General features: G+C 40.7%; 1 protein-coding gene across 2 annotated transcripts; it reads left to right on the plus strand.

Annotated features, from left to right (window-relative positions):
• The first annotated feature begins 661 nt into the window (after positions 1 to 661).
• On the plus strand, positions 662 to 11756 carry LOC101826675 (transmembrane and coiled-coil domain-containing protein 5B-like). Of its 2 annotated transcripts, XM_005064772.2 has the most exons (12): positions 662 to 781; positions 1604 to 1648; positions 2292 to 2441; positions 3025 to 3142; positions 3450 to 3500; positions 4440 to 4508; positions 5597 to 5653; positions 6134 to 6193; positions 6720 to 6784; positions 10197 to 10272; positions 10551 to 10594; positions 11385 to 11756. In XM_005064772.2, the coding sequence occupies exons 2-12, from the start codon at positions 1614 to 1616 to the stop codon at positions 11581 to 11583; spliced, it is 924 nt and encodes a 307-aa protein (XP_005064829.1). In that variant the 5' UTR covers positions 662 to 781; positions 1604 to 1613; the 3' UTR covers positions 11584 to 11756. The 2 variants fall into 2 exon arrangements, with proteins under 2 accessions (XP_005064829.1, XP_040600875.1); XM_040744941.1 differs by lacking the exon at positions 3450 to 3500.
• Positions 11757 to 14851: the final 3095 nt, after the last annotated feature.

Below are 14851 nucleotides of genomic sequence, written 5' to 3' on the forward strand. Positions count from 1 at the left end.
GAATCCTAGGATGCTTTTCATGGTGACACTGATATGTTGAATTCCATCTACTCTTGCAATAATTTAAGGCCTCAAAAAATAAAGAGGGAATTCTATAGGAGTCGACAGTGGAGTTGGGTCTCTGGACCCCAGTTCCTCTTCTTTCCTTCTGTCTTGCCTTCTCGTCTTCTTGTATTTCTGTCACCATCCAAACATTTGACTCTTTCCCAATGAGCTAGAGGACCAGCTCGGAACAGGAGGATAAGTTTTATAGCTCCCATGCCTCATATGATAAGAACAAAGGCACAGATACCATTAAGATTCCTCTGGTCTTCTGTCTGACTTTCCTACCTTATATAGATTGGATAACTCAATAGAGATACACATTTTGAGTTTTACTGCAATAATTTGTGAAAGTACCACACAGAGATCATGGAAGAGAAATGAGAGTGATCGTAACCACTGTTGAGTCTAGAGATTTGGGATCTGAATGTGTTCCATAGAGCAGAAGATGTTTTAGGTGTGCCCAAATTTGTTCTATAGGAACTGTTCCTGCTTTGTAAGACACCTGAATGACCCTGAAGTTCTGGGCTTTCCCACTTTGCTACTGGGATGACAACATGATGTCACTATCCCACTATGACATGCTGCCCCACCCAGACAGAGTAACCAGACAAGCTACATATGGAGACTCAGTCAGCAAGGCAACCCCTTGAATGACAGTCCTGATATCTAGCTGGAAAGGAAATCTGTTTGGAACAGAAGAAATCTCTGTTTAAAAACGAAAGTTGTGTTTTAAAAGGTATTGGTACAGTTTGGGATTTCTTGTGGGTAAAGAAACTTCTGGAGGAAAAGGAACGTGGAACAGAAATGATTAAAGGAAAGGAGGTGGGAGACAAACTTCATAAGGTATTAAAATGGAGAGCTTTAAAGAAGGAGGTGGCAGGTAAAGGGGAATGGCATTTTGGTACTCTGTCTTACTGAGACTGAGCATGGTTCTGGACTTTAGTGCCACGGTGGTGGTTATTAGATACCAAACTTTGGGTGTGCCTTAATACTTGATGCTTCTGTATTGTTCCCGGGAGTTATGTTATGTTGCTGACTCTGCTGTTTCGTGATCAACTCAGCTTTACTCTCTACAACTTGTTGAAAAGTAATAGGCTAATAGAAATCAGGTGGCCAATTTCTTCATTCTTGTTTTGTTTTGTTTTGTTTTGTTTGGGGTTTTACTTTGGTTTGTTTCCTGAGGGTTTGAGTTAGAAATAAATTCTTTTTGTATTTGTCGATAGGCATATGTGAAGTCTATCACATATTCCTTAAAGTTTTGCCTACCAGAGTAAGTGCAAGCAGGAAAGGGAAAGGATCAAAAGAAGACACTTTAAAGATTTATACACTCGATGTGATTGGTTCTGAGATCCCAAAATCAGCCTATGATGTAGTTTGTTGAAATTTAGTTTTTATAAAATGTTGAAACTGAGTCTGGAAAAGTAAGAGCATACAGAAGGTTCAAACTTGACTCCGCCTTGCCCAGAGAGTGTCTGAATTTTACCAGCTCCTCTCTGGGTAATGGCATGCCAGATAGTAGGACCTTCCTTCCGTGACAGATGTCCATATTCACATCTAGGGAGCCAACGATGGAAGATGTTGGACTGAACCCATTGGATGATGGGTAAGTAATACAACAGGGAACCAGAAGGATGACTGCTCTAGTAGGGTCAATCAATCCAGACCATAGTTGTGAAGGATGTTCTCTTCTTAAGCCCGAGAGAGTCTTAGAAGAAATTTCATTTCCATTTTCCCTTCATCATACTGCTGTTGTGGAGCTTTCTGCAAATGCTGTCCAGTCACCCAGGACACTGTCCTGGTTTAGGGGAAAGAGCCATCCCCTTCCCTTCTTCCAATCGAACCTAGGCTTCTGACAAACTTAACAGAAACTATTCAAGTCTGTGACAAAATACTTAGGAAAATTTCTTCATTTTCTATTTTTAAATGCCTTAAAATGTTGCATAGATTCCATATTCTCCATGTAGAAATTTTGGAAGTGAGCAAGTTATAGTACAATCATGTATATAAAAATATGGTTTTTGTTTTGCTCACAAAAGATTTGCATTCTAGTATCACTTTTAATATTTAAGTTTAAAATATGACATACATTTACTTAATGAGAAACACTAGAAATTGGTTTATTATGGGAAAAAAATCAAACCAATTAGGCACATAGATAATAAAGGCTGGAAATGAGATTCAAGGATGTTTTCTTGCGATTCTAATGTTCTGATCTGAGTTTAATTATGAAGACACTTTTTCTGTAGGCATGAGATAACAGAAATATTGAGTTTAGAAGCCATAAAACAAAATCTCAACTACCTGAACGCGGACCTTGAAAAGGACCTACAGAGGCTGGACGAGGCCAATCAGATTCTTTTCCGAAAGATTCAAAAGAAAGAAGAATCTATTCAAAGGTCAGGCTTTGCCCTTGGTGAAGAAGAAACTTCTCAAGTGATGTCCATAGATTAGAGGGAAGTGGTGCTCCTCAGGTGATGTCTCTAGGTTAGAGGGAAGTGGTGCTCCTCAGGTGATGTCTATAGGTTAGAGGGAAGTGGTGCTCCTCAGGTGATGTCTCTAGGTTAGAGGGAAGTGGTGCTCCTCAGGTGATGTCTATAGGTTAGAGGGAAGTGGTGCTCCTCAGATGATGTCCATAGATTAGAGGGAAGTGATGCTCCTCAGGTGATGTCTCTAGGTTAGAGGGAAGTGGTGCTCCTCAGGTGATGTCTATAGGTTAGAGGGAAGTGGTGCTCCTCAGGTGATATCTATAGGTTAGAGGGAAGCAGAGGGGGCTTTCACTTTCCTGGTGGAAATCTTATTGTGTTATTTAAATCCTGAAACATGAATTGTGATGCCCTGAATAAGCTTTTTTACAAATCTTTGCACTTGATTTCTTCATTTAGTTGACATTCCATTGTTACTGCAACTCAAGATGTTGGCAGTGTGATTTTGGTGGCAGCTTCCTTAGGACTAAGCTACACTTGATAAAATGTTTTTCAGTCTTGAAAGAGATATTGCCCTGTCCATTGGGAGAGTCCCAGAGAGGGATGACTTGAGTGAGATCATAATACAGAAGGAGAATGCCCTGAAGGATCTGAAGCTGGAGACAGCAAAGCTGGTGAGAAGACTTCTAAAAGAGAAGATCTCTAAATGATCTTCCTTGATCACTCAGTTCTTTTCCCCAGAGGCTCTGCACATGTTCTGCCCCTGTGGCTCCAGAAATCACAGCTGCTTGGGAGAGTGCTGTGGCGTTGAAGCACTAGGCATGGGGACAAGCCTTGGTTCTGACTCAGATCTGCCCTGTTGGACCAGGGTGCACTCTTTTTTTTAACTGACACACTCTACATATTACCTATGTGCCCTTGGTAAAAAGAAATGGTTGGGAGCAGAATCTGTTTGTTTCCCTAAATTCCTTCTTCCTACAGGAGAAAAAGAATAAGGCCCTAAGCAAAAATGTCATAGAACTTCAGAAGAAGGTAAGGAGATACCTCAGGTCGTAAGGTACTCCATTTCTTATGCCATTACAAAAGAAAGGCTGGTGAAATGGGCAGGGGACATAAGAGCTAAGTTCTGAGGCCATTCAGAAAAAACATATATATATATATATATGTGTGTGTATGTACTAATTAACTTTATGTAACCACATAAAATATAGATTATATAAAACACTCAAATGAAGGAATTTCTCAGACACTCAGAGTCCATCCTTGAAATATGACTGATTTTTAAAGACTCCTAATAGAGTTATCTTCCTGAACTCTCTAGTTATAAGAACAAGGAGAAGTTCGTAAGATTTCTTTGCTCCACACCCCATCACCTTCAGAGTCTTCAAATAGACATAAATGCACCAGTATTTGTCCTCTGCTCATGCCAGGTCACTAGGAGATGAATGAACTGCAAAGTGAGCAAAGATTAGCCACTTCTTCCCCTACTCCTATTACTGTACCCATTCTCCTCCTCTCCTTAAAGGGCTACAATGGTCTTGAGGACAGAAAAGGATGTCCACTCAGGCCTTAGTGGTTCAAAGCACATACTCTTACAGAGAACCTGAATTCTGTTCCCAGTGATCAGATCAAGTGGCTCACAACCACCTCTATTTCCAGCTCCCAAGATATTTGGCATTCTGGATGTCAAAGACAGCTGCGCTCACATGTACATACACACACACAAGCACACGCACGCGCACATGTGCATGCCCACACACACTACAAATATGAATTTAAAAGGTAAAGGCTGTCCACTCAGTATGGATCTAGGCAACTTCCACAGGTTCAAGGAGACATATTTCCACAGGGTGTTTCAGTACCTGAATTAGTAACCACAATCATTCTGCTGGCTATGACCCCAGAGTCTAACCTTATCCTACCTCATCTGTTTGCCTTGATGAGTTCATGGTTATTGGAATGATATTTCAGATTTCAAGAGGACATAAGAATACTATCCCTGATCCAGAATCCCTGAAAAATAAAATAGCAGAATTGAAGGTGAGTAAAATAGCGAACTGGGAAATTTTGTAGCACATGTATCCAGAGACTGTTTTCATAGACTGTCCTACGTGTGATACTAGATACATCCATGCATGCATTAGAGAAGAGCCAGAGTCTTTTATTCCCATAGGGCACACTAACATTAGTGATCACACTAGAAGCAAAAGTGACATGGGTCATCCTAACACTAATGTTCACGCTTGAAGCAGATGTTACATGGGACAGCCTAACATTAGTATTCACACTAGAAGCAGAAGTGCCGACATTGCCCTTAGGTGGAGGGAATGGTTCAAAATCCTCATCAGTTAATGGAACACATTCAAAAAATTTAGTGGGGTCTTCCCTGGATAAATTTATATCTAAATGAGGACAACACAAGTACAGATTTTTAAGTAGAAAGAAAATGCTAATTCTCACAATTATATAAGTATGTATCAATAATCTTATATGGTTTACCAAGCTGCTCATAAAGTTTTATTTTCAAATTTCAGTTTGTCTTTCTCCTCTACTAGAAAGTAAAGCCGCTGAAACTATTAATTTGTAAAACTTTATTGTTTGCACCCCAATGTCTAGAACATTTTAGCATATAGCAAATGTCCAATAGATATTTGCTAAGTGAACAAACTAGGGATAAAGTCTATTGAGAAGCTCTTCACAGTTTTAGGGGGCAAGTGTGTCATTTGGCTGAGTCAACCATCAAGCACCCTACCATTTGCCTTTCTCTGAAAAAGTGGGATGACTCCTATGATCCTCATGTGATTTAGAGAGCATGCGTGCACCGTCCCGAATGAGTGGGGAAAGAAGGCTGGTGGGCTGTGGTCAGGAGGAGGAGGAAGAAGGGCGCATTCACTGGAGAGTCTGCCTACTAAGGTTTACATATCAACTCTGTCATTCTGAGACTTTGTTGTATATCTAACATATGTGCCTTTGTTTTCTTATCTGCAAAACAGGTAATGGCCATATCCTCCCTTAACTGTTACGTGTCCTCAATACACCACAGCCACTCTGAATTTGCTTTCGGCTAGTCTGGGTTGTCCTTGCACAAAGGAATGCTGTTCATTTTATGCTGTTACCATCTTCCCTAGGTGAAACTACAGAATTTAACCGAGTCCTGTGCACAACAAGAGGAGGAAATATCCAAGGTTAGATTAGATCAGTGCCTTTTCCACTGTCTACCTAGGACATGAATAGGAGGGAAAGCCCAAGGCTCTTCAGAAAGGTTTTCAGGAATGGAAGAGGTAGAACAGCAAAATATGGCATGTGAATTTCTAATTCACAGTCAGGTGGGGAAAAACCCACATTAAATACTGGCCATTTTTTAAACACTCATCTGCTCCCAAATCCCTTGTAGAATCCCAAATCTAATAGTCTTATTGCATTCTCTCCTATTTTCTAGAGAGGCACAGGACAATGCTGGTGAAGTTTTCCCCCTCCTCAACTCAAAATTAGGGCCTGTGCCTGAATGACAAGGTCACCTTTTGCAAGGTGGTTGTTTCTCTTCAAGTAAGGAGTTGCCAAGTAACCAGCCACATGTCCAATGTACAAGGCAGGTTCTCAGGGAAGCAGCCAAAACTTGGTACTTATTGAACTCATGAGGTTCGTTTGTTTTCTTCTTTTTCTAGATGGAAAGTGACTATCAATCTATAAATCAACTCTGTGAAGACCAGGCCCACTACATAAAGGTGCAGTGTTACTGGGGAAGTCAGAATGGAGGCAGATCTCCCCAAGTCAGGAGAAAAACATTTTCTCATTAGGCTACCATATGCAGGGGGGAAACGCCTTTTATTCAGCACAATGACCACCAAATATAAGTGTTCTAGACAATGTGTTGAACCCTGTCATACAGGATTCCTCAACACATTGCTTAGTGTTTTAGTGTTTTCCTCAACACTAGTAAGTCTGAGGAGTTCCATGGAGGACACTGGGGCTAGAGGGAGCTGGATATATGATCTGGGAACTCAGTTAGTACAGATGAGATCTGGAATTTGAATATTATCAAGGCCTAGAAGAGGAACTTTTATTCTTATATGATATGCCTATCCTGTCACTAGTACCTCTGACTTTTTTATTAGAACACCCTCTACTTTGTGCACCCTGTTGTGTGAAGTGTTTGGAATATTAGGAGTTCATTTTAGTGGAATATTTCTATCAGTGACTTTGAAATAAAGACAAAAAATTCTTGTTTATGATGTCCTCCCCCATGGGAAGAAATACCAAGAAATTCTGAGGGAGATGGAAAAGAAGCAAGAAGTGATGCTGCTTGAAAAAGAAATGTAAGTTTGAGGAAGAACCTCGGCCTGGTGGACTGCAGTCCCTCCCCCAGGCGATTCCCTGCAGGGCAGAGCATTAGGACAATGGTGTCACTGAGTAAAGGATCTACAGCAGGTCATCCCTGGAAGCCTCCATTCATGCTCCAGACTGAACACTCCTCAGCATTCAGACTGCTCTCCCACCCAATAACTGGGACCTGGCTGCTTTTATGATGCTCTTTCCTTATATACTTAGTCGGATGCAGGGTCCCCAACACTATTCAAGCTATGTTCAGAGATGAAAAATCATAGCAAAGAGATATTACATGTAAGGTACAGAAATTACTAGCATCTGTGTGCATCACAGCCTTTCTCAGGACACAATGGAATGGCCAGAGATCTATAGATGTGTTTCACAGAACTTGACACACTTCCTTTTTGTCTATACTTCTTAATTGTATCATATATGATACAATACGCATAGGCTTCACACATCTTAAATATATAGCTGCTAGCTTTTTATATGTATATCCATAAGTACCACTCAGATCTACATATAGAGTATCATAAACCCAAGAAGTTCCTTGAACCTTCTACCTTGTCAATACCCCTTGCAAAGGTAACCACTAGTCTGGTCATTTAAAACATTATCCTCAGTTTTTTCTATAAATTCAGTCTATATTCTCTATGTCTGGCTTTCACTGAGGCTTATCTCTATCATGTGACTTGCTCTTTATAATATTCCATTGTATGAATACGATATAGCTAATCTATTACTATTGAACATTTGAGTATTTCAAGTTTGAGGATATTAAAATTGGCTATAAAACATCCTTATTATGCCTTTTGACAAATGTATCATTCCATTTTTGAGGGGTCATTGGATACACATATCTTCATTGTAATAGATGAAGCAATTTTCTATAGTGTCTGTATCAATATCCTCACCCACGAGAACTGCACAAGAATTCTGGCCTGGAAGATGGTTCAGTGGGAAAAGATGTCATTCCTATTGGCTTATTGTTTCCTCAGGCCTTGAGTTCAGTTCTCAGGAGAATGGCTCTTCTATTATTTCCCCCCAAATATTTTATTTATTGTTTATACTTGTACTCATCTGAAATCTATATTTCCTGTATCCAACCCTGTATATTCTTTAAACTTTTAAGTATTTAAAATTTAAATACTTAAACTTTAAGTTTAAAGAGTTGATTTTTATTTCCATTGGTGTCTTGTGGTTTTATAATTGGGAGACCTTATGCATGTGAATGTGGTCGTAAATGAATTATTTTGTACAATTATTTTTAATCATTGTGGCTTTATATTTATCATTGATATATGGTAGATATAGTCTCCAAGTTTTTCACTGTTATTTAAGATTATTTTGGCTATTTGGGGGGCCAATGAATTTCAATACAAATATATCAGTTTCAATTTCTACCAAAAAAAGAAAACTTACTGATATTTTGATGGCAATTATTGGGATCTGTAAATAAAATACAGAAGTTAATGTCTAGCTAAAAGTTATTCCAACTTTATCCATTCATTTATTTGGATCTTCTTTAACTTTCCTTTAGTGTATTATCATTCTATGTAATATCCTTATACATCTTTAATTATACTGATTGTTTTTGATATTGAAGGTGTTATGTTCATTTATTTTATAGATAATAACTGCTACAATATAGAAACACATAGGTTTCTATATACTGAATTGTATCCATTAACATTGCTTTCTGATTTTATTCTTTGAGTCTTGAGTCACACGCAGATTATTAGGAGTCAGCTCCTATATTGCCAGAGAAGTCCATTTAGATATTTGCTTTGTCAGTCTTGAACTCTGGATCCTGCCTCCTCAGCTAGTTGAGGTCACCACTTTCTGCCTGGACTTTATTTTCTTGCACTCCAAGTGGCCATATGTTCAAGAAAAAGCCTTGGTGAACCTCTGTGTGTTTCTCTTGACTCGAGGACTTGTTTCCCTTTGACTCTTGACTGTTATCTCCAATACATTCAGTAGTGTATTTTGCTCAGTTTTATAGTTACTTTTGGAAGTGAGCTGGTCTGACACAAACTACTTCATCATGGAAGAGCCAGGAGTCTGTACCAATTCTCCCTTTCCCCTTTATTGATTACTATAAAAGAAAATGCCCATGAAAATTATATATAAGCTTACTGGATTAATTGTGTAAAGGAAAACAACTCTAAATAAAACAAATAATCTGACAGTGACCAGAAGGCTTTGGATTGAAGAAAAAGTCAGATGTTAGAGAAGAGTTGGCACTTGAAGAGGAGAATGACAGAAAGTTATTTCCCCCAATGTTATACCTTATGCCCTGACATCAAGCTAACATATTGTGTGTATTGTATGTACGGAATAGAGTTTAGGCCACTAAAAAGAAAGAGAGACAGACTTGGGGGTTTCTAGGTACCATTCTGATGTTAGGTTAGACTCACAGTGTCTCTGGTGACATCTCACATTCCACATTTGAGTCTTATAACCTCAGCGGAGATGCTCAGACTGCCCTGAGAAGTTCAGTTTGAAAGTCAGTCAGTGATTTAGGCAGAGTTTAGGTACAGATTATTTTTCTCTTAAGGATGGAATGTGTGCTGGCTACTTTTATGTCCACTTGACTACAAGCTAGAGTAATTGGAGAGGAGGGAACCTCAGTTGAGAAGATGCTTCCATAACATCAGGCTAATTGGCTAAAGGTAAACCTTAGGGCATTTTCTTAAGGAGTGACTGATGGTAGAGGATTCAGCCCATTGTGGGTGGTACCATCCCTGGACTGACAGTCCTGGGTTAGAAAGTAGACTGAGTAAGCCAGGAAGAGCAAACCAGTACGCAGCATTACTCCATGTCCTCTGGATCAGTTCCTGCTTCCAGGGCCCTGCCCTGTTTGAGTTCCTGTCCTGATTTCCTTCATGATGAACAGTGATATGGAAATGTAAGCCAAATAAACCTTTTATTACTCAAGTTGTTTTTGGTCATGGAATTTCATTGCAGCAATAAAAACCCAAACCAGGACAGAATGAGCTTGGGATATAGCTCAGTGGTAGAGTATTTTCCTATAACATGTAAGCTCCTTAGTTAATTTCTCCAAAAGAGGAATACATGTGAAATGGAGACAGAAGTTGGGAGCTCTGTGGGGAAAAAGGGAATCGATCAGAGAGAAAGTGAGAGGTACCAGGAAGGCAGTTGGAAAGGGGAATATAGCTGAAGAAAATATAGTAGTAAATCATGTGTATAAAAAGGCCATAAAGAAACTCATTGTATGCTAAATTGGAAAATTGGGAAAGAATCAGGCATATTTCCCAATGTCTTTGCATGCTGTTTCAACCATGTCACAGGTGTTTCATGATTTAGGAAAAGCTCTTGGAGCAGTTCCTTGTGTTGTCTCAAATGGTAACTGACTCTGATCTTTTCTGTTTTTAAATCTAGATCCAAAGCCCAGAATGACTCCTCCCAAGTAGTGAAACCTGGGGCAACTCTGGAAGAGACCATTCAAAGTGACATGGTAAGTCTTGTCTGTTCACCCTTGGGCTTTTCTGTAGTCCTTCTTCTTCCTAGGACGCATCTATCACTCTCCTCTCTTAAAAAAATCCCAGAGATAGAAAGTGGGGTTATGTTGCCTAGACTACACCATGGCATCTGGGGAATAGGCAGAGCCAGGATTCAAAGCTTGATGGCCTAACTGCAAGGACTCTCCTTGGCGCCCCCCCCCTCCCACCCACTGCACTACGTTTTCTTGAGATTGTGGTCACACATAGTGTTCACGCTCATTACTTTCCACAGGAGAAGATCATCATCAAGAAACAGAAGAGGAAGTTTTTGCTTAGGTAAGTGGCAGAATCATGTCCCGACCTAGTTGGTCCAGGCCACATTCACTGTGCAGTTGACTTGATACAGGTCAAAAGATGAGTATTAGCATCAAACAGATAGTCATGCAGTCTCAGAGTTCTCTGACCAGAGTTCCTACATACGGAGTTAGGACAGCAGACTTACATGGTTCTAAATAGCTGGAAGATCAATGACTACTTCCGAGAAACGTGGGATGGCAGCTGTAGGCTACATTTCATTTCAGTTCCTCTGTTCCCCAGCATGCTCCCTCATGGTTTTTCAGATCCTGGCACCCCAAACCTTTGCTACACTCTTGGAAAGAGAGGATAGAGTGCACTAACTTTCATTGTTGTTTTACTGTGGGCTGAGAAATTATAGGGAGAAAATCACTTGAATTTTGTCTTTTTCAAGTTTTTGAAATAAGGAGACTTGCCTTCAGTTTTCTAGAATTACTTGCTATAGGAGACATGAGAGCATCACTGGCCGAAAGATTCACAATGTGATCATGTTAAACATTTGCTGTTAACCTCTAAAAGGCCTGCCCCATGTACAGTACTAAAACGTCATCTATTCTGTTGGAAAACTTACATGTCGTGGAGAAAATGTTCAATGCTTAACCACTAATTCACTGGTTTTCTGTGTTCCATTCTCTGCTCTCCATGCCCTAAGTACTCCTGACAGTGTTGCCAAAAGGAAGCAATTAGCCATCCACTTTTAAAAGTTCATTTCCCATTGCTTGATGTTAAACTGTTCTGGTCTGTTATTCTAATGATGAATTTCTCATTGCAGGCACTTCCGGTACCTTTTCTTCATGGTCATCATCTTCCTTCGGTTATTGGGTTATATGCTCTTCCACCTGCAGTATATAAACCCGGACTTTCTTGTGGACACTCTGCCCATGCTGATGAGCAGAAGCACATTGAAGTGGCTGAGGGACATACTGTTTCCCTTCCTTACTCTAGAGGTAGAAGATGTCCTACCACACTAGTATCCGGTGACCTGCCAGGCCCCGCATTGCACCCCCAGTGGAGGGGCCATGGCTGTGGCCCTGCGTTGGTGATGTGGGCCAGGGAGGAACTGGAAGCCTGTGACTCGGGGCCTCGATGTGACAGCTGAGCTGTGTATTTAATTCTCTTCTGAAGTGTCTCTCTGTCAAATACAGAATGCATTTGACCAGAGTTCTTTGTGTTGTTCTGTGCATTCCGGGCCCTACCTATGTGTTCACAAGTTCCCTATTCTTTTCAGGGAAAACAAAAATAAAAACTCCCCTGGTACTTCCATTTTCTGCTTTATTTTATTAAAGAAAATATAAAATCGTGTTCATTTGTTAGATTCTCAGTCATTTAGGGAGACATGCATGAGGGCATTAATGGAACTAGACTTAATGTAAGACTGTAAGTCTTATATTTATAACATATAAATAACATTCTCTCCCTATAGCTTTTTGTGTTAACAAAATTTGTAAAATACTTCTAGATACAACCAAATAAAAATGTGTGCTTTTACATACAGCTAAGCAAACATTTTTGATTATCATGAAATCCTGCACTCTAATTTCTCCCAACTGGAGATAGCCATTCCCACTGTCTATCAAAAGCTCCTAGGACCTTCTCTGGGTTTCCTGTAGTTCCTTGTCTTCTACCTGCTGCTGTCATTCATAAATGCCCTAACCTTGAGACAAGTGTCCTCTTTATTTCTGACCAGTCACCACACAGCCCCTTATCACAGTGGCATTACAAAACAGGATGTAGGAAATAATTAATGACCCCCTTTTCAGTGCATCTAGACGGTGACAACTAAAACCATGAGGCCAGAACCTGGTATAAGTGTGTGTACTTTCAGGAGGACTGTCAAAGTGCTGACATGACAGAAGGAAGGAGGGAGGGACAGCAGTGAAAGCATAAAGTCACCTGTTCAGCTGGTGCCACCACGGCAGAGGGGCCTTGTTGGCGGTATCTTTTCAGCACATTCCATTTGTTCTTGCTTTCTGAAGGGGTTTTCTTTTTTTAGGGCTCATTTAGAGATTTAACAGTTTTGTTCAACATCATTGGAATAAAGACAGCACATTGAATGTTTTGGCTGTAGACGTGATCCTATCTCAGGTTTCTTTTCTGAGACATAGGTAAATAGAAAGTATGAGTAGTCTCTGAATATTTGACTATGGCATGTACAGAAAAAACAAAAAACAAAAATCTGATCGGCAGCACCCTCTTGTGGCCAAATGAAATGCAAGCTCTGTGCACTTCAGCTGGCTTCATTTAACCAGCAAGTTGAAGTAGGGAAGAGCAATTAGATGTCATTCCTGGATGAGTCCTTGTTTTCTAATAATTCCGATTATTCATTACTATTCATTCAGTCAATAACTCAAAACATTTATTGAACAACATCACTGGGCTAGCCAGTATTCTAGAAGTTGGAATTATAGGATTGAAGAAAATACACCAAATTCTGCCCAATTCATAGCTGGTAAACAGACAAACAACTGGATACACAAATATCAAATGCTGTTATATGACTAAGTTAGGTAACTGGGGGTGCTGAGAAGGAGTGTTCACTCATAATGTAGCAATAAGAACGAATTGGATGAGGTGGAGGAACTGTCTAGATGCCAGGGGAGTGGTACCCAGAGGGATTCAGCAGGCACATAGCTGTGAGGGTCTTCTGAGGATTCCATGCCCACACCTCTTTAAGACAAGTCTATTTATGGGAATTCTGAGTTTCTTCTGGTTTCTTTCAGGGCAGGGCCCAGGCCTGAGACTTTCTATGCTAAAGCTTCAGCATTTGGGGCTTGTATTGGCTAGTTTTATGTCAGCTTGACACAAGCCAGAGTCATCAGCAAGAAAGGAACCATAATTGAGAAAATGTTCCATAAGATCAGGCTGTAGAAAAGCCTGTATGGCATTTTCTTAATGAGTGATTGATGTGGGAGGACCCAACCCATTGTGGGTGGTGCCATCCCTGGGCTGGCGGTCCTGAGTTCTATAAGAAAGCAGGCTGAGCAAGCCATGGGGAGCAAGTCAGTAAGCAACACTATAACCTCTGCATCAGCTTGTTCCCTGCCTGAGTTCCAGCCTTCGCTGCTTTTGATGAACTGTTACATGGAAGTGTAAGTGAAATAAACCCTTTCCTCCCCACGTTGCTCTTAGTCATGGAGTTTCATCACAGCAATTGTCTATCCTGAGAAAGTTCTGGGTATGGGCTGCTCTGTCAACATTTAGTATGTGCCTTCTAGCTTAGTTACATGTTCTTCTGATAATATTTTTCTGAACTCAACAACCTTCCTTGGATCATTGCTTTCTTTGTTACACACACACACACACACACACACACACACACACACACACACACAGAAGACTGCCTGCAGTATTACAGCATTAGACTGTAGTCTGCCCCATTATTTCAGGATGGGTAATATTGACTGAGAATCAATGCCCAGGATAAGAGGGATTCATTTGAGGCCTGACTCTACCAAAGAGCAAAAGTTACCAGATTATTAGAACGTCCACTCCCAGACTTCTTGGTGGAAATCAGGTATGCACACCCCTTATTCATTACTGGTTTCTCTAATATGTGTTTAACATTCCTGGTTTCTCTAATGCTTGTCTGTGAGTGTGTGACCCTCTACACTTGTCTCCACCCTGCTCCTTCCCACCTGACTCCCAGAGTTCTCCTCAAATTCAAAATTTGCTGGTTCCTTGGTTTGGATTACCCAGACTCTAGAAATCACTGTCTGCTGGTTGGGAGCTTCTAGACATATGGTGTAGTAGGCTCTGTCTTCTAGACCTATGGTGTAGTAGGCTTTGTCTTCTAGACCTATGGTGCGGTAGGCTCTGTCTTCTAGACCTATGGTGCAGTAGGCTCTGTCTTCTAGACCTATGGTGTGGTAGGCTCTGTCTTGGGGCCACACACCAGCTCCCAAATCAAGACTCAGAGACCTTGATAGTTATGAATGCTCGATTTTATCATGTGCTTGTACCACTAGCTCTAATAACTTAACAGGTTTCTCTTCATGTACGGTTTGCCTCAGGGCTTTCTACCTTTTTTCCTTCTGTGTGCCCTGCTTTCACTGCTTCTTGGGTCTGTCTGGGTGGCAGCTGCATGGCTTCTCTTCCGGGGCATGTCTCTGCCTTTCTCCCTTGTTCTCTCCTCCTCCTCCTAGAGCCTAGATTTCTCCTCCTACTTGTTCTCTCTGTCTGCCAGCCCCGCCTGTCCCTCTCCTGCCTAGTTATTGGCTATCAGGTGCTTAGGCAAGCAAA

This window comes from Mesocricetus auratus, unplaced genomic scaffold (assembly GCF_017639785.1).
Source record: "Mesocricetus auratus isolate SY011 unplaced genomic scaffold, BCM_Maur_2.0 Super-Scaffold_100004, whole genome shotgun sequence".
NCBI classification, from domain to species: domain Eukaryota; kingdom Metazoa; phylum Chordata; class Mammalia; order Rodentia; family Cricetidae; genus Mesocricetus; species Mesocricetus auratus.

What these genes read in the sequence shown, in the direction of transcription:
- LOC101826675 (XM_005064772.2), top strand. Translation starts at nt 1,614, where the DNA reads ATGGAAGATGTTGGACTGAACCCATTGGATGATGG. An exon ending in CTGAACCCATTGGATGATGG is followed by an intron (nt 1,649 to 2,291) that starts GTAAGTAATACA and finishes CTTTTTCTGTAG; the next exon opens with GCATGAGATAACAGAAATAT. An exon ending in ACCAGGCCCACTACATAAAG is followed by an intron (nt 6,194 to 6,719) that starts GTGCAGTGTTAC and finishes CCCCATGGGAAG; the next exon opens with AAATACCAAGAAATTCTGAG.